Here is an 18750-nt window from a genome sequence, read left to right as displayed (position 1 = left end):
ATCACTCGAAGGCTGTCGAGGGAGGTGGAGGAGGCAACCTCTTCTCCATGATCTCGGACTACTCTGGCTTCTTTGCCCCCCCTCCCCCCCCTCCCCCCCCCCCTCCGTCGGATCGGAAGCCCTTCTCCTGCGCCCTGGATCCCCTCCGCGGCCCTCCTCCTCCGCTGACCCCGCTCTCCACCATCCGCAGCTTCACTTTGGCCGAAGGGCGGATGGCTGCCTCCTCCTCCTCCTGCTCTTCCTCCTCGTCGCCGGGGGGCTTCGGCAGCCCTGCCCACCTCCCCCTGCGCCCGATCCTGCGTCCCCGCAAGTACCCCAACCGTCCCAGCAAGACCCCGGTCCACGAGCGGCCCTATCCCTGCCCGGCCCAGGGCTGCGACCGCCGCTTCTCCCGCTCCGACGAGCTGACCCGCCACGTCCGCATCCACACGGGCCACAAGCCCTTCCAGTGCCGCATCTGCATGCGCAACTTCTCCCGCAGCGACCACCTCACCACCCACATCCGCACCCACACCGGAGAGAAGCCCTTCGCCTGCGACTTCTGCGGCAGGAAGTTCGCCCGCTCCGACGAGAGGAAGCGCCACACCAAGATCCACCTCCGGCAGAAGGAGCGCAAGGCCAACGCCGCCGCAGCCGCCTCCTCGACGGCCCCCTCCTCCTCCTCCTCCGCAGCCCCCTCCAGGACCAGGACCCCCTGATCCCCTGCCTCCATTCCCAGGAGGGATCCACTCCCGCCATGATCCCCAGACCACGTCGGAAGGGAGCCTGGTGTCCCATTCTTTCCTCCCCACTTTGGAGAGGCGCCTGGGCTTCAGAGTCACACTCTCTCAGCCTCCAAGGAGGGAGGGATCCACTCCCGCCGCCCTGAGATGCCCCGCGCCTCACGTCAGGAGAGACTGGTATCCCCTCTTTCCTTTCCACTTTGGTAGAGAGAGGGAGGGTCTGTGCTTTTGAGTGTTCTTGGACCCTTGGGCCAGAGTCACACTCTCTCAGCCTCCAAGGAGGGCCCTGGCTAAACCCCCTCGGAAGGGACCTTTGCCAATGATAAGGTGGCCCTCCCTCTTTGCCCACAGGGGAACCACAGGGAAACCTTGCCCGCAGAGGGTCACTGGGGAATGCTTACCCTTAAGGGAATGCTTGCCATAGAGAAACCATACTCGCCCATAGAGGATCATTGGGGACTGCTTGCCCTTAGGGAAACAGAGAGGAATACTTGCCCATAGGGAATCATTGGGGAATACTGTACTTGCCCATAGGGGATCATCATAAGGGAATGGTTGCCCATAGAGAATCATTGGGGGACGCTTGTCCTTAGGGAAACATACGGGGGGGGGCATGCCCACAGAGAAACCATGTTTGCCCATAGAGAATCATTGGAGTATACGCTGGGGGATCATTGGGCAGATATTCCCCAATGATTCCCTATGGGCAAGTATGGCTTCTCTATGGGCAAGGACTGTCATTTGGTTTGGAAAGGAGACGCCAACCCCACCAGGGGAAGGGAAGGGAGGGGAGGGGAAGGGACTGTCCTCTGCACTTTATTCTTTTCCAGGACTCTGTCCATTATCCCCTCTTCTTTCTTCCCCCTTTTTTTCTACTTGCCTTTTGTAGTCCAAATGCCACCACCAACACCATCCTCACAGGCAGCCGCTACAACAGGTACACATCTTGAGTACAGGAAGCTTCATGTTTCCCTTAGTGGTCTAAGGACAAAGGTAGGGAAATCAGGCCACTGTGGGCCAAGTCACACTCTCTCAGCCTCAGAGGTTGGCAAGGGCAAACAAACAAACAAAAAACCTATGAAGAAACAGGCCAAGAAAACCCTGGGTCGCCAGCTGTCAGAAATTACTTGAAGGCAAACAACAACAACAACAACAACAACAACGAAGTGTGTTCCGGACTGTGCAGTTTTACAACTAGGACTACTACACAGAAGTGAAATGAGGAGGGGGCCAAAAGAGAAGAGGAGTCCCAGAGATATTTATGGTACATTCCACATTTAAATGCTTATTTCCCCACATTCCTCCTTATTTTTGTGTTTGTGTGTGTGTTTCTTCTTTAACAAACCAGTGTGCACTGTTCTCAGCCTTCTCTCTGACTGAGGAGGAGGAGGTGGGTTCAAATCATGTGGAGCGAAGGGAGAGTTTAACTTATTGTTTAATGTTTATTTTTGGAAAAGGGAAACTGTACATAACAGGCTCGAAAGTCGGAGCGCATGCAATTGTGTTGGAGCTGTCCTTGGTGCCTTTGTGTGTATGTGTGTGTGTGTGTCTTTTGGGTGTGTAGACAAAAGTGGCTGCATGTTAACTTGGTTGCCTTACTGACCAGGATGGGAAAAATAGGGTTGGGGGGGGGGAAGGATCAGAGAAAGTTTCCAACTCCCTGGTTTCTTACAGCTGTATATTTCTGCCTATTAATATTTGAAGTTTTCTAGAGACTCTATTTTTGTATGCATTGGGATTTTTGGGTTTTATGGTGTGGGTCCCTCCCCCCCGTGACTTATTAAATGTTGCTTTTGTAGTAAATAATAATTTAAAAGAATCACATAATGTAAATAAATATGTAAATAAAATCAATTTCTAAACTAATCGTGAAGTGCAACCACTAACTGGGCCCAGCCGAGAGGAAGGTGGTTTGGAGCATGACTATTGTGTCAATAAATGTTTTCTGTATGAACGGCAGCCCACAATTACATTCTGTCCTGTTACTAACTTTGCCTTGGGTTGAGCTACCCAGTCCCTGGCTGCTGGACCCAAGGGATAAACGAAAAGCCTTACCATAGTGTTTGGGAATGCCCCCAAACAGGCCGGAATATCCAAATATCAAAAAGCATAGGATCCTAGAGTTGGAAGAGACCCCAAGGGCCATCCAGTCCAACCCTCTGCCATGTAGGAATACATAGAGCACCCAGACAGATGGCTATCCAGCCTCTGTTTCAAATCCTCCATAGAAGGAGACTCCACCTCTCTCCCAGGGAGTTTGTTCCACTGTCAAACAGCTCTTACTGTCAGGAAGTTCCTCCTAATGTTGAGCTGGAATCTTTTTTCCTATAGCTTAAATCCATTGCTCCCTGTCCTAGTCTCTGGAGCAGCAGAAAACAAGTTTGCTCCATCTTCAGTGTGACACCCCTTCAAATGCTTAAACAGGGCACCACAATTTGAAAAGGATGTTGAGAAACTGGAGCCATGTGTCCAAAGGAGGGCGACCAAAATGGTGAAGGGTTTGGAAACCAAGCCCTACGAGGAAAGACTCGGAGCTGAGGATGTTTAGCCTGGAGAAGAGAAGGTTAAGAGGTGATATGATAGCCCTCTTTAAATATTTGAAGGGATGTCATATTGAGGAGGGAGCAAGCTTGTTTTCTGCTGCTCCAGAGACTAGGACCCGGAGCAATGGATGCAAACTACAGGAAAATAGATTCCACCTCAACATTAGGAGGAACTTCCTGACAGTAAGGGCTGTTTGACAGTGGAACAAACTCCCCCGGAGTGTAGTGGAGTCTCCATCCTTGGAGGTCTTGGCCATCTGTCGGGATGCTTTGATTTGGATTTCCTGCATGGCAGGGGGTTGGACTGGATGGCCCTTATGGTCTCTTCCAACTCTATGTTTCTAGGTTGTCTCTCCCTTATCTGGAATTCTGAAATCCAAAATATTCCAAAAACCAAAACTTTTTTCATGGGTGACTGAGTGACACCTTTGCTTTCTAACGGTACACAAATTTAGTTTCATGCACAAAAGTATTTAAAGCATTGTATAAAATTACCTCCAGGCTATGTGTATAAGGTATATATGACACATAACTGGATTTTGTGTTTAGACTTGGGTTCCATCTCCAAGATATCTCATTATGTACTTCTGTGCAAATACAAGCATTCCAAAGCGCAACAGCAGCAACAACAACAAAACCCAAACCCTTCTGGTCCCAATCATTTTGGATAAGGCAGACTCAATCTGTGTTCTTATTCCTGTTGGTTTCAATAAGCTTTTACATTTTTAATCTTTATGTCTGCTATCTCAACCCAAACCTTATCAAATAGCATTATGGTGTGGCCAGATCAAAATTCCAAAATTTGGGACATGATGGAAAGGTGTGTGTTTGTGTGTATGTGGGGTTGCCTTTGGGATCCTTTAAAGCAGTGGTTCTCAAATGGTGGGGCAGGACCCTTGGAGGGGGCTTAAGGCTTGCTCCAGGGAGACCCTGACATGGAGGCCTTGATCTCTCCTCTACTCCCCAAACATTTTCTGTCCTGCGGTGGAAGAAATGAGGGCACTTGGAGCAGTAGCCTTTGCCTCATGTAGGATGAGAAGGAGCAGGAGAGTAGGGAAGCTCACTGGATCATGGCCTCTGGTGGAGCTATTCCTAGCCATTGCTTTTTCTTACTCCATCCATCCCATCACTGCCCTGAGAATGAATTTTCTGATATGTGACTTTGTGTGTGTGAGAGAGTACATGAGTATCTGGGTGAATTAAAGAAAGAATTAATCTCCTGAATCTGACCTGCAGAAATAATACACTTTTTGGTTTATCACGCTAGGGCTAATTTCGGCATTAAAGAGGTATTAAAGCGCATGTAAAGCATCCCAGAAATAAAGCAGAAATGGCGAGTCATTGTGCGAATGATTATCACACGCAATTGCACAAATAAAGTGATGTCAGAAATGCATTGTCACTGAAATCCTGAAAGTAAAAAGATGCGCGTTAATGCTTCTTTGTGACCACTTTAATGGCGGGTTTTGTGCAACGTCGTGTGACATCGTTTCACGTAATTACGCAATTTTTCTGGGATATTCACGGGATAAACTCCCAATCTCCTTTGCGTGATAAACTCTGACACCATTTTAACTGCCGTGGCTCAGTTACCATGAAGTTCTGGGATTTGTAGTTTTGTAATATATTTAGCTTTCTCTAACAGAGAGCTCTGGTGGCACAACACACTACAAATCCCAGGATTCCATAAGAGGACCGTTACAGCGGTGTCCAAGGGCCTTGTTTCTGCAATGAAGTTTCAGCCTGGGTGTGCACATATCTGTGAGGTGCGGCGCAATGTCTGGAAGTAGATATAAAGAGGGTCAGAAGGATAAAAAGTTAGAGAACCACTGCTTTAAAGAAAGCTGCTCCGAAATCAAGCCGCTTCCTCCTCTGCAGCAACCAAATCCAGGAGTCAGTTCAGCCAGAGGGATGCAATTTTGTCTCCTTGATGTCAGCAGGCAGAAGGGCAGTCCTAATCCTGTCCATGTTTGCACAGAAATTAGTTGCATTGCTTTCAGTGGGTCTTCCAGATAAGTGCAAAATTAAACGTGGACTCTCCCACTGAAAAGCTTCTGAGACCAGTCCATGTTACTTATTTATTTTGGTTCGATTTCTTCCAAGGAGCCCAAGGTTGTGTCTGTCGCTCTCCTTTCCGATTTATCCAGTGAGGCAAGGTGGCCTCCTTGTCAGTGGAGCGGTGACTCTGCTCCAGGTTTTCGACTAAACTTTAAAGGAACTATCTGAGGAACTGACACCTAGGTTTTCAGCACTTTGGCTAATTTCCTTAAACTTTGGACTAAAATCTTGAGTGGATTGACTATAGAAAAATTCCCCAGACAACATGACACTGGCTATAAATGAGGACGACGATGATGATGCCTGGGCATTGCAGACCAAAAGAGTAACCTTTCCAATCTCTGCTCAGGAGAGGTTTGCCAGCTTCTCAAAACAGCAATAAGGGACAATCAAAATTCTTGACATGGAGTTGCCTATCAGGAAGTGGCTATTCTCAAGAATGTGTTCTATCTAAATAATAAAAGGGTTAGTTTGAGTTAATTTAGCCATTTCTCTGTAAAATTAACACACTGTCCAGATTCTCCAAATGTAGGTTCCTTTACATAGCACTTTGCAAAAATCTATTTGGGTTCTTTTTAGGCATGCGTAAATAGTTCTGAACTGAGTTGACGTAGAAACTATCAGCCAGTTCATCCCCACAACAATCCTTTGAGGTTGGCCAGGCTGACCAAGAGATACGGAGAGAGAGACTGTTCCATAAATAGATTAAAACTGTGAATAGATTCACTACCCCACTAAAAAGGAAGCTGCCTGCTGGCATTGATTTTATCATTACAACATCCCTGTGACGGATGTCTGGGAGGTGAACCCTAGATGCTGAGGTTTAGCACACTGAGTAATTCCTTTACATTTTAGATAAACTTTTGAGCAGATCCCTAAAATGGAAGTCATTGTTGATCTTAACTTCATGACAACACTGTGATGTAGGTAGGGGTGAGGGAGAGAGTGACTGAATGGCCCAAGGTTATGTAACAAATATCAGGGTCCATGCAGACCCAGGCCTCCCATATGCCAATCCCACACTTTAACCACAGCACCAAGTTGGGTCTTCCTATATGCTTCTGTGTATATGCACTCCCTCGGAGGGTGATAGAGTCTCCTTCCTTGGAGGTCTTTAAACAGGCTGGATGGCCATCTGTCAGGGATGCTTTGATTTGGATTTCCTGCACGGCAGAATGGGGTTGGACTGGATCAGGGCCCTTGTGGTCTCTTCCAACTCTATGATTCTATGATTCTATAATGCTGTGCTCAAGTGTAGTGCAGTGGCTTTGATGTTGAAGTAGGACTCCAGAATACCAGGATTTAAATATCCATTGAGCCATGGAAATCACTGGGTGACCTTGGTCAAATCACACTCTCTCAGCCTTAGAGAAAGGCAATGGGAATTGTCCTCTAAGGAAATCTTGCCAAGAAAACCTTACAGGATTGTCATTGTAAGTCAGAGCTGACTTGAAGGTGCATAAAATCATTACTGAAACCGTCTGTGCATTTCCTACACCCTAGACCTCCTTGTCTTGATGGGGACATGGAAGCAGGGATTTCAAATTGGTACAACTGTGTCGTGCCAAATAGGATTATTTTTATTTTTTAGTTTCTGAAAGTGTAGTCACGCCAACCAATAAAATAAAAATAAAATCCAACCAGCCAGACGACATTTCTCTCTCACGATCTCATTTGCTTCCACGATCTCATTTGCTTTTTTCATCAAAGAAACTTTGCCATTCAGAGCCCACTCTGTAATAAAAGTCAACATCCTGATCTTCCCGCACCAGGCATCTTCCAGGTATGCTGGACTAAATCTGAACCTTCGCATGGCAAGAGTTGTAGTTACACAAATGTGGAGGGCACCATGATGGGGAAGGCTCTTATGTAACTATTATTGGTTCTAAAGAATCATGAAACTTAATATTTCTCTACCTGTTTACTCAAATGTAAATCCCATGAGAGTGAATGGGATTTAAATCCCAAATGAGCATACTGTACCATTACACTAGTGGTGCATGCTTTTATGCGTATATATTTGGTAGTAGGCTTCCCAGCTTTGAGAGGAGTTTACATCCAAATACAGCCTTTGATTCCCACCTCTTTCCCTCCCCAAAATGAGTCACCTTCTGTTCTGCATGGAAGCCTACTTTGGAAATGAGCTGTTCAAGAAACCATGCTATTCAAGAGGGGGGAAACTCCCCCAAAATCTCCAGAGCAAGGGTTGCCACATGTCCCTTATTGTAAGGACTGTCCCTTATTTAAGAACTGGAAAGCTCATCCCTTATGCAGACTGAATGAGACATCAAAAATTCCATATTTTGGGGGTGGGAGTGATGAGAGAAACAGATGTTCTATAAAGTCTAACTAAGAGCCCTTACAGGCAGGCTAAAATAAAGCTGCTTCAAGTCACTTTGGAGGTATGCTGTTTAAACGATGCATGCGCCTAAGAGACCAGAAGCTGCGCCAAAGCCATACTCCAGTCCTAAGGACTGGAACGCAGCTTTGGTGCAGCTTCTGGCCTCTTAAAAAGCATGTGTCATTTAAAGAGCATACCTCCAAAGTGACCCAAAGCAGTTATATTTTAGCCTGTCTGTACGGGCCCTAAATTTGAGATTCAGTTTACTCTGAATTTTAATCAAAGTTATCAAGATTCTCTCTCTTTCCATCCATGCATCTGTCTGTCTGTGTCTCTGTCTGCCTGTCTAAAACTCAGTTCAGAACTATTTATGCGTGCCTAAAAAGAATCCAAATAGATTTTCACAAAGTGCAATATAAAGTAACCTACATTTGGAGAATCTAGACGGTATGTTAATTTTACAGAGAAATCCTTTTATTAGGTATTTAGGTAGAACACATTCTTGAGAACAGCCACTTCTTGAACAGGCAACTCCATGTCAAGAATTTTGATTGTCCCTTATTGCCGTTTTGAGAAGCTGGCAACCCTCTCCTGAACAGAGATTGGAAAGGTTACCTTTTTTGGACTACAATGCCAGTGCCATGCTGTCTGGGGACTTCTGAAGGCTATAGCCCCCAAAAGGAATTTTTCTATAGTCTGCACCTGGAAGTTCCTCTTGAGAGGCTAGTCTCAGTCGCTGCAATGGGTTGGATTTCATTTCAGATTCTGCGTGTGAAGAGCATATTCAGGACTTGGTGGTTTGGTACAAATCCTGCCTAGGTTCCAGAACAGCCTGCTATTCTGTGTGCCCAAGCCTTCTTATCTTCTTTGCAGGGGACTGAATCAAGAGCATTTAGGATTTCCCCTGTTAGTAATAAATAGAAATGTGAATGCAAACGGGGGCGTTTTTGACTCATTACTGTTCCGTGATTTAGGGCAATCTAATTTAAGCAGGCTTAGGAAATATAATACCACACCGACAAAACCAACCATCCCCAAGGGCCCACTTGGAGAAAGGGGCTTTCAAGGCAGGGATGGGCAAGGAAAGGTGTCTGCGGCTTTGTGAAAAAGAGCATCATGGTACAAATGGGCTTCTGCTTCAACTAGGTCATGGATTTAAATGCCTCCTAGTCTGTCAGGAGGTGTGAAAACAAGTCTCATTTCAAAGGAAACTGTCATAATTTTGTGACTTATTATCTTTACAATCAGTCTTGTAAGTCCACAGAACTAACAAACCTACAAACATTTGCTGCTTGTGCACATGTACCATATGTATGTGCAGTTGAGGGGGGATTGGCATTCTCCTCTGAGTGGAGAAATTGATCCTATATATGACCTTCCATCTCTTTTACGGTATCCAAGCTTGTCAGGACTCCCCTTCAACCACCCTCTACATGAGAAAATGCCATGAAATGATCAACTGTTGCTGCTGGAGGCCTCAAGCAGGCATGGATCAACTTCAGAAACCACAGACATAGTAAAAAGAAGCCACTTCCAGTTCCACTTTTGGGTTGACATTCAGCTGAACAATGGTTGTCTTTTGGATGTGGGGGAAGAAACTGGCCCAGCTGGAAAAGAGAGTGGCATGTATCGGATATTACTGATCAGAGGTGATGGCCAGGACTCCATTCCTTTCCCCACTGGTCTGGAGGCTTGGAAAAAGGTGTCTCTGCAGATTAAGTCCATGGGGTGGAGATTCCCCTAGCTCTAGAACAGCAGTTCTCAACCTGTGTGTTGCAACTCCTTTGGAGATCGAACAACCCTTTCACAGGGGTCGCCTAAGGCCATTGGAAAACACGTATTTCCCATGGTTTTAGGAACCGAGACATAAAATAATTTTATGGTTGGGAGTTACCACAACCTGAGGAACTGTATTAAAGGGCTGTGGCATTAAGAAGGTTGAGAACCACTGCTCTGGACTGTGATGCTGACTGGAATTACAAGGTGACAGGAACAGTGGGGCCCTTGGGACCAATCTCCTTAAGACACTGGTACTCCATCCATAAATGGAGGGGGGCATTTTAAATAAAATAGTCATTTCTCAGCCAAAAATACATTTCAATTTTTTTTTAATTGTGAGCCTCTTACCTGCTCTTTGAGCGCCTGAATATCCAGTGTTACACATTCTCAACCCTATCTGAAAAGGAGGCTGTAAAATCAACATAAAATTGATGTATTAATATTTGCTGCATTTTTTAAGGCAAACCTCTGCAGATAACTTTAATTCATTAGGGCAGTGTTTCAGTTTTAAAAACTCCTAAAAGTTCATGTCATGCAGCATTCATGAGGATTACAACCCCAGAGTGAACTATTATCCATACAAAATTGAAGCCAAGGTTTTGCTTTTGAATGAGTAATGCCCATGCCTTTTTACTAGAAACAGTACATATTAAATAAAAGCTTGAATGCTACACAGAACTCCCAGTTATGATCAAGTACACAAGAAGCTTTTTGTTCTAGAAACACAACCACAACCCACAGTGGTCTGGTATATTGGTTAAATGCCTGAGGTGTGAGACATCAAGCGTCCAGTTCAGACCAGATCAGCTACGAACTCAAGAGGGTGGTTTTAGGAGTGCCACTGTCCCTCAACACATCTGGTTCCCAATTTGAACATAGTAGCTGGCTGTCCCTGTGTCAGTGGTGCAGATATTCTGCTCTGGGTTCCAGTCAACATTAAAAAGTTGTCCAGAGCACTGATCCATAAGTACACTTGCAGCAAGTGTATCAACTACACCTGCAGCAAGTGCAGATTGGTTGCTCTTTTGGAAGAGGTCAGTGCAGTACTGCTAAGTGATAAGCCCTTTCAGTGTATCAGAGAAAATGAGGACATCCTGGATAGAACACCAGAACTGATCCTACAGAACCAATAGGAAGAAACTGCAAAGGAAAATGAAGAGCTCTATACAGTGAGGAAAGTCACTCAGCAGACTGTACAGAAGGGATTCAGAACCTCTCCAATTAAGCAGTCACCTCCTACATCATCATGAGGATAGCAGCAATGAAGATGCTCAAACAGGATACTACATGGCAAAGAAGTTAATGACCAACCACAAGAAAAGAAAGGTGTTGGTGCTTGGGGACTCATTGCTCAGGGGTAGATGCACCTGTGGGCCAGCCTAACAAGATCAAGTGTGCTGTCTTCCTGGTACATGCATCCGGGATGTCACTGACAACTTGCCAAAACTGATCAAGAACATAGATCATTGCTCCTTTCTCACTAGTCATGTGAGTACCAACAACACAGCCACCAACACTTTTGAGCAGATCATCTCTGACTAGGAAGCTGAAAGGCACAGGTCCTAGTGAAGGATAGGATAGACACAAGGACAGAAAGATACTAAAAATGGCTATGTAGATGTGTAGTCAGGAGAGGTTTGGCTTCTGGGACCATGGGCTTCACTTTAGACAGAGGACTGCTGGCTACCGAGGGGTTGCACCTCACAAAGACTGGGAAGAATGTCTTTGGTAGTAGCATGGCAAGTCTGATCAAGAGGACTCCAATCTAAGTAGGTGGTTCCATTATTTTATGTTTGTGGAATAATAAGGGATCACTGGAGTTGTGGTGCAAGTGACCTAGAGCAGTGCTGCTCAAAGTGGTGTTTGTGGATCAAGACCAGTCCCCAAGCTACCCATTGCCAGTTTCTGGACAACCTCCAGGAAATAAAGGAACAAATGTAGGCAATGGGCATAAATTCACTGAGGGGGAAAGGGCTGGTACCACAAATCAGTCTGCTTAAGATGCAGTGATGGGGGGTGGGGTGGGCAAAGTCCCCACCCTTGCTTCCCAGATAATTAAATTTACCTAGGTTATTATTCCTGGAGATGTCGGAGCCCATATAAGTTTTGGAATATGGGTTGCTTATTTGAAGAAAAGAGGGGTATATTCTTAATTAGTTAATTAATTCATTAATTAAAATGTCATTGTAGACAAGCTGTGTTTACCCTTACCCCTCCACAGGCCCCATGTGAGCATTTACCCCTTGCATGCCCAAACCCCTTGAACTTCCTTGAGGACATGTTGGGTGTATACTGGACTTCATTTCAGAGTATATGGATCAACTTACAGGCAGGATTTCCAGTTACCATTTCAAACATGAATCAGCCCTGCCAGATGTACCAGTGGCAAACATGATGACAGCGTTTTGTCTCAAACAGCATCTCCTTCCATAAAACACCTCTAAATAGGGACACATACACACACTAAACACAACTTACATTTGGATATATGCCAATGAGTACTAGCCAAACATGCTGGTGCAGTTCACCACTCTGGGCTAGTTCCCACAGGATGGGAATCAACAAAGTTAAGCAGAGGCAGCACAAATCGCCAATTTTCCCCCAAGGCTGAAATTTCTATACTCTGAGCTTCCCTAAACTGACTTCACAGAATAGAGTGTAGTTGCCCTGCAAACAAAGCACATTTTATTGGTTCTTTTGTTTTGAAGAAAAGTGCTTCTGTCTCTTGGGACAAGTAGGCACAGAAAGGTTTTGCTGGCTATGAATCCAAGGACTGAAGAAGTTACATTGGGGATTACAACATCCAGAATCCCCATCAAGTGGGACCACTGGTTTGTTGTCCAATTAAGCAACATTTCCAAGTTCTGTTTAAATCCAAGGTGATACTTAAAAAAACCTGGCACCTCAGGAAGATTTTGCATAGCTCTGATTCAGAAAAGCTTTTACATGCTACACCACCAAAAATATTACAACATCCCCCTCTCTTTTCATCTTAGCAGTACTAGCTAGCACACCTACAAATCCTTCCAGAAATTACATGGCTTACATCATGTTTCAAGATTTAGTTTTTCCTGGCTTGTCCAAAGTATAGATTCCACTGCCATCATATTTTAAAGATAGTAACTGTGATGTGTATCAAATCAAATAGTGATGAACCACAGATGTACTTTTTTTCACCACTAATAAATAAGAAATACATCCTAGGATAGGGTGGCTGTAAATCAGGAATGACTTGGAGGCACACAACAATATCCTATTAACTATGTAGATAAGTGACCTAAGCAATACTGCTTCTAAGGCCCATACTAAAAGAAAGCCACAGTTTTATAAAGACCCACTACAACAAGTTTGACTTCCACAGATAATCAGGCCACCACCATTTATACCAAAGGGGTTGCATGGATCTACTCCATCAGATAAAAGACACTCAAGGGACATTGGGATTCACCCAGCCTGAACACTTTGCCTGGGTATGCGGAAAGTTAGCTGTTCTTCCAAAGTTTCAAGCATTTTTTTATCATGATGATATGATAGAGGTATCATTACTAGTTTGTTAATAATATGCTCATTTTTTCTGCACCCCACTATGTCTGCTCAAGCAGGTTGTTATAAGGCAAATGTAAAGCTTTTGTTTTAATGACAGATAACAAGGTTAATCCTCCTCCGTATCATAAGAATGAAAATGAGCTGGATTCCCATTAAGTTAGGAACATAAGCTTTCTTACTGAGACAGGGAGACCATTGGTCCATTCAATACAGTATTATCACCTCTGATTGCAGCAGTTCTTCAGAGTTTGATTCAATATTCTTTCCTAAATCTTCCCAGAGATCCCTTATATTATCAAATGGTCTCCCATCTAAACACTAAGCTGGAAAGACTCAACTTCCAGTATCAGATGACACTGGGGATGTTTACAATGGTGGCATAACGCTGTTCTGCTTAACTGTACTTTGCTCTTATTGAAACCAATGAATTAGGTCAGTGGTTCTCAAACCTTTTAACCTTGTGACTCCCTTTACATCAATATGCATATGCCACAGCCCCTCCTGCTCAAGGTAGTTCAGTCGTCCTTCCAAATTTGTGGAAGATCCACTCTGGGACCTGAACAATGTGGGTTGAACAAAGGAGCTGTTAATGGAACCTGCTATAAAAATAATAATAATAATGCTTTATGTTTTAAAAGATGAATATCTGATAAGAACCAGACAAGGAAAAACATCTAAAATAAAATACAAAAACAAAAGCCATAATAATAAATTGCCACTGGAATGCTACCTATGATGTTCCTTAAATATAGATTTCTTTATGTTATTTGATGCTGCCTTTCCTCCACTATCTCTGGAAGCAATCACCCAAACTAATGCATTACTGTAAGTTGTTAAAACTTCTACAGGCACCTGAATAACAATAAAATCATGGAATATATATTCCATAAAGATTTGCATGACACTTACTTTATAGTTCAATAGCATTAAGATACCAATATAACAGATTTTTTTTTAGCATTTCTGTTAATAGAAATATAATGCATTCCAGCAATGTGAAAAGCATACGCCTCCAGAAACAGCACCATCTTATTATACTATGCTATGGGCAGAAAATGTCAATACCAACACAGTAGGGTAAGTCCAATTTCTCCTCTTTTAATAAAAGTTGTGCAAGGTAACTCTATAAATAGTAAAAAGGAAAAGTACATTACTTCAGTACAACACTGATGTACACAAACGTGTAGCTCTGGTTTGAAAAACAGCAGAGGTCAAGTCAGAATCTGCCTGCAACTGTATTATTTTAGATTTTTCTGTTTACTAGAAGAACTTGTGTCAGAAACTAAGACTATTACCATCAACTGCAAAAAAAAACCTCCAAAAACCAACCCGCCATCTGTTCTTGTGTTGCGCAACGCTCTCCCTTCAAAGTACAGTGGAACAAATCTTTGCAGTGAAATCTACTAGGGAAAAAAAAACAGCTACCAATTTGTTAAAGAAATCACAACAGATAATCAGGATTTTCCACTTTTAATATCTAAAAAGCATTCTCTCAACACATCAGTAATTTTAAAGATCATCTCTTAACTTGGCAGCATCCCAAATTACTGTGCTTCAACCAATGTGGTATCTTGCCTCTTCAGCACAAATTTTCTCCCAAAACCATTCTGGAGAAAGAGATTAGGATGACATCCCTAACGGATGTCAAAACTTATCCCACTGAATCAACTAAGGGAGCTGCTGGAAAATTATTTGGACCTTCACAGGACATATAATTAGTAAGGCTCAAAAATTCTTATGAGGAGGAAGTGATGGTTCATGTCCCAAAGTGAATCTCAAAAAACACTGAGTGCTTTTTCATATCATCACATCCGCTGGTACCGAATAAACACAACACTGCCATGCTTTGCATCCACAGAACTGGCGAGGTAGTCCCCCAATGTAGCGTCCCAGGCAAGAAGGGAGGCATGGTAGAAACTGTGTCCTGAATGGACGATCCTGTTTCGCCCACAAAACTGAACAAGGTCCACAACAGAACAATTCGCTCGGTACTACTGGCCCTCAAAAAGATGGGCTGAAAGTATTGTTAAATCTGTATGCAGGCTGCTGTGCTACTAGGAGTTGTGGGTGGAAAAAGAACCAAAACTCATCCTTGAAAAAATAATTGTACATGTACCATTTTGAAAGGTGGGATTCAAGTGTGTGTGGGGCTGGGGACAACAATGACCAGCTGTCCTTCTGTTACTCTTTTTTGTAAAGAGGCACCACATTTGCAAACCTGTCCTCAATGGACTTCTCTTCAGGATCACACCAAGCCACAGTAGTGGCACATGCAGGCCTCTCTCCAGACAGACTGAGATGTCCAAGAGGAATGCAGGCATTGTGCAAAGGCAGTGAAACCTCAGTGCAAGACCAATTGTTGTCACAATTATGAATACTCAAAAACCATCTGTCCTGGGAAAAAGGCTGGATTAGTGTGTCTTCAGTGCAGCAGCTCTTAAACCATCTTGGTGCAGGACCTATGCTGTTTGCACAATTGTTCAAAAACCCACTATGCCCTGGGAAAAGGTAGATTATTGCGGCCTCAAGATCCTCAGTACGGCAGCTCTTAAACCATCTTGGTGCAGGACCTGTGTCACAACCGCCACCAGTAGTGGCACATGCAGGCCTCTCTCCAAACAGGCTGAGATGCTCTTGAGGAATGCGGGTATTGTGCAGAGGCAGTCAAATATTGGTGCAAGACCTAGGCTGTTGTCACAATTACGAATGCTCAAAAACTATCTGTCCTGGGAAAAGACTGGATTAGGGTGATTTCCAACATTCTCAGTGTGGCAGTTCCTAAGCTATGCAATTGTCACAGCCTGGTAAAAAAATGGGATTATTGAGGCTTCAAGATCCTCAGTGCAGCAGCTATTAAACCATCTTAGTGCAGGACCAATGCTATTGTCACAATCACGCAAAAAGCCCCATTATGTCCTGGGAAAAGTGGAGATTATTGTGTCTTCCAGACCCTCAGTGTGACATCAATTAAACCATGTTGGTGCAGCACCTACAGTGTTGTCACAAGTGCTCAAAACCTCATTATGCCTTGGGATTATTGTGGCTTCAAAATCCTCAGTGTGGCCGCTCTTAAACCATCTTGGTGCAGGACTTGTGCTGTTGTGACATTTGCCCAAAAAAGCCCTGTTGTGTTCTGGGAAAAGGTGGGATTGTTGTGTCTTCCAGATTCTCAATGCAGCAGCTCTGAAACCATGTTAGGGAAGAGGACCTCGCATAGACCTGCCCATCCCTTCTGTCTTTATGGGAGAAATACCCCCCTTTGCTGGGAAGGAGAAACAGAGGTGCCCTGCTGTGTTCTGGAGGATGCCACCCATCACTCTCTGGTGGGCATCTGGAGGAGGGGGTCCCACTGGTCTCTTGTCCTGGATGCCGAGGCTTTGCCCCTCGCCGTCTCCTCTCAAGGGGAGACCTGGGGCCCAGGGTAGGGCTCCCCTCCACACCAGAAGCCTGGGGCCTGTGGGGTCTCCTGCAGCCAGAGCTCCTTGGGCAGCCCCGGCTGGGGCTCCTGGTGGTCCGGCGGAGAGTGGGGCGGCAGGAGGAGCCCCTGCCCGTCCAGGAGGCGGTAGTAGTGGCAGTCCCGGCCGTGGTCGGGGTCGTAGGGGGGCGCTAGGATGTCGAGGAAGGCGGCGGGGCCCGGGCCCACGGCGTCGATCTGGTGGAGGTTGTCTGAGTCCGGGGAGAGGAGGCAGGGGGCCGAGGAGGGCGTGTAGAGGCGGTGTGAGCGGAGCAGGGCCCGGAGGCGGCGCGGGTGGCGCTGGCAATGGCGGGGGTCTTGAGGCGGAGGCTGCCCGGGGGCTGCCCCCCCTTCGGGGAGGGGGTCGAGGCAGGCGATGCGGAGGGTGCCGTAGAGGACCTTGAGGAGGCCATTCATGCCCGGGTGGTCGTGGAGCGGGATGCAGGCCCCGGCGCTGAGCACGAAGACCCCCATGCTGAAGCCCTCCGTCTCGCAGATGTGCATGTAGCTCACTGGGGGCTGGCAGGGGCCCGGCACCGCAGAGGGGCCCCGCGGGGACAGGCGCAGATCCTCCGCACGGACCTCCCCCAGCAGATCCCGGAGGCGATGGAGGTCCTCCACCGAACGGGGACCGTCCCCTCCTCCTCCTCCTCCTCCGGAGGCGCTAGTGCTTCCCGGGGGGCGGAAGGTCAGGCGGGCCTGGCGGGCCACTCGCTGGATGAGGGAGGCCGCCATGTTGTCGCGGGGCATCCTGGCGGCGGCGCTGGCGACGAAGAAGCCGACGACGACGCCTTCTGCCCCCGTCGCGGGATGGCGGCTGGGATGTGCGCATGCGCGACGGATCTTTCCCTACCTCCCTCTCACTTCCGGCGTCGACGTCATTTCCCTTCGTCACTTCCCCCTTTTTAATCTTGGCACTCTGGGAAATGTAGTTCTCGCCCCTCAACTCTCTCCCCCCCATCACCACATACACTTTTTTTGGTCCAAAGCAGACAGCAGAAATAAACCCGTCCCTCCATGTTCGCTAAGGTTAAAGGCACAAGACTCCAGTGAATGTGGAATAACCGCAAATAGCAAAAAAGACTATTTTTTTTACCTGAGATGACGCCTCTCTAGGAATCTCTAGGTCCTCCAGTGCAACCTCTTTCAGACATTGACCATAGAGGTGCACTGGAAGAGCTATAAATGCCTAGTGGAGTGTCTTCTCTAGCAATCTGTAGGTCCTCCAGTGCAACTCTGTGGTCAACCTCTGCCAGACATTGACCATAGAGTTCTGCTGGAGGAGCTACAATGTCTAGTGGAGTGTCCTCTCTGGGAATCTCTAGGTCCTCCAATACAACTCTATGGTCAACTTCTGCCAGACATTGACCATAGAGTTCTGCTGGAGGAGCTACAATGTCTAGTGGAGTGTTCTCTCTGGGAATTTCTAGGTCATTCGGCGCGATTTTTTTATTAAAGTTGACCATAGAGGACCTGGATATTCCTGGGGAGAACATATTAATAAAATCGGTGATTTATAAAGCCACAAAAGTCAAAGCCGCAAATGTGGAGAGAGAAGTGTAATGCAGTTTGAGACCGCATAAAATGACCTGGCTAAGTGCTAGGGAATCCTGGGAATTGTACTGTATTGTGGCACCTGAGCTCTCCTTGACAGAGAAGGCTAAATGTCTCACAAAAGTACAGTTCCTAGAATTCTCAAGCATTGAGCCAAGGCAGTTAAAGTGGTCTCAAACTGGATCAATTCTGTTTTTGTGTCATACTTGGGTACCTTCTGGGAGAAAGGTGACATACAAATGAGATAAATAAATAAATAAATAAATAAATAAATATACTCATTAGACCTAAAATGAAGTACACTGAGCCATTACTATCCTTTTAGGTTTGGTCCCAGGACTTCCTGTGGATACCAGAATCCATAGAAGCTCAAATCCCATTAAATACAATGGCAAAATCAAGATTTACTATTTGGAATTTATAAAAATATTTTCAAACTGTTGATACTTAAATCCCTGGATAAAGAATCCGTGAATATGGAGGGCTGACTGTACTGTATATTTGAGCATTGGACTATTATTATTATTATTATTATTATTATTATTATTATTATTATTATATTTATTTATATACTGCCCTTTTCCCAAACTGGGACTCAGAGTGGCTCACAACATTAAAAAAGTACAAACTACAGTTCTGGACCCCTGCTGGGTCAGAGAAACCCACTGGGTGAACTTGGGCACGTCACACACTCTCAGTCTCAGAGGAAGACAAAAGCAACGTCCTTCTGGGTCGTGCATAAGTTGGAAACTT

At 45.5% G+C, this 18750-nt stretch overlaps 2 protein-coding genes across 2 annotated transcripts in view; one reads left to right on the top strand and one right to left on the bottom strand.

Annotated features, from left to right (window-relative positions):
- The window catches only part of EGR2 (early growth response 2), a 3691-nt gene extending 1109 nt beyond the window's left edge, over positions 1-2582 (top strand). Inside the window, 2 exon segments of the mRNA XM_042456367.1 lie at position 1; positions 3-2582. The exon segment at position 1 is cut by the window's left edge and continues 481 nt beyond it. Coding sequence (XP_042312301.1) covers position 1; positions 3-698 — 697 coding nt within the window. The 3' untranslated portion in view covers positions 699-2582.
- Positions 2583-14066: 11484 nt separating this feature from the next.
- On the bottom strand, positions 14067-17287 carry ADO (2-aminoethanethiol dioxygenase). Its single transcript, XM_042460520.1, has one exon. It carries the CDS (start codon positions 17191-17193, stop codon positions 16387-16389), a length of 807 nt encoding a protein of 268 aa, XP_042316454.1. The 5' UTR covers positions 17194-17287; the 3' UTR covers positions 14067-16386.
- Between the last annotated feature and the right edge of the window lie 1463 nt (positions 17288-18750).

The sequence above is a fragment of the Sceloporus undulatus genome, chromosome 3, assembly GCF_019175285.1.
Source record: "Sceloporus undulatus isolate JIND9_A2432 ecotype Alabama chromosome 3, SceUnd_v1.1, whole genome shotgun sequence".
NCBI lineage: Eukaryota > Metazoa > Chordata > Lepidosauria > Squamata > Phrynosomatidae > Sceloporus > Sceloporus undulatus.
Note: the sequence above shows the minus strand (reverse complement) of the source record. Positions and strands in the feature narration are given on the sequence as shown.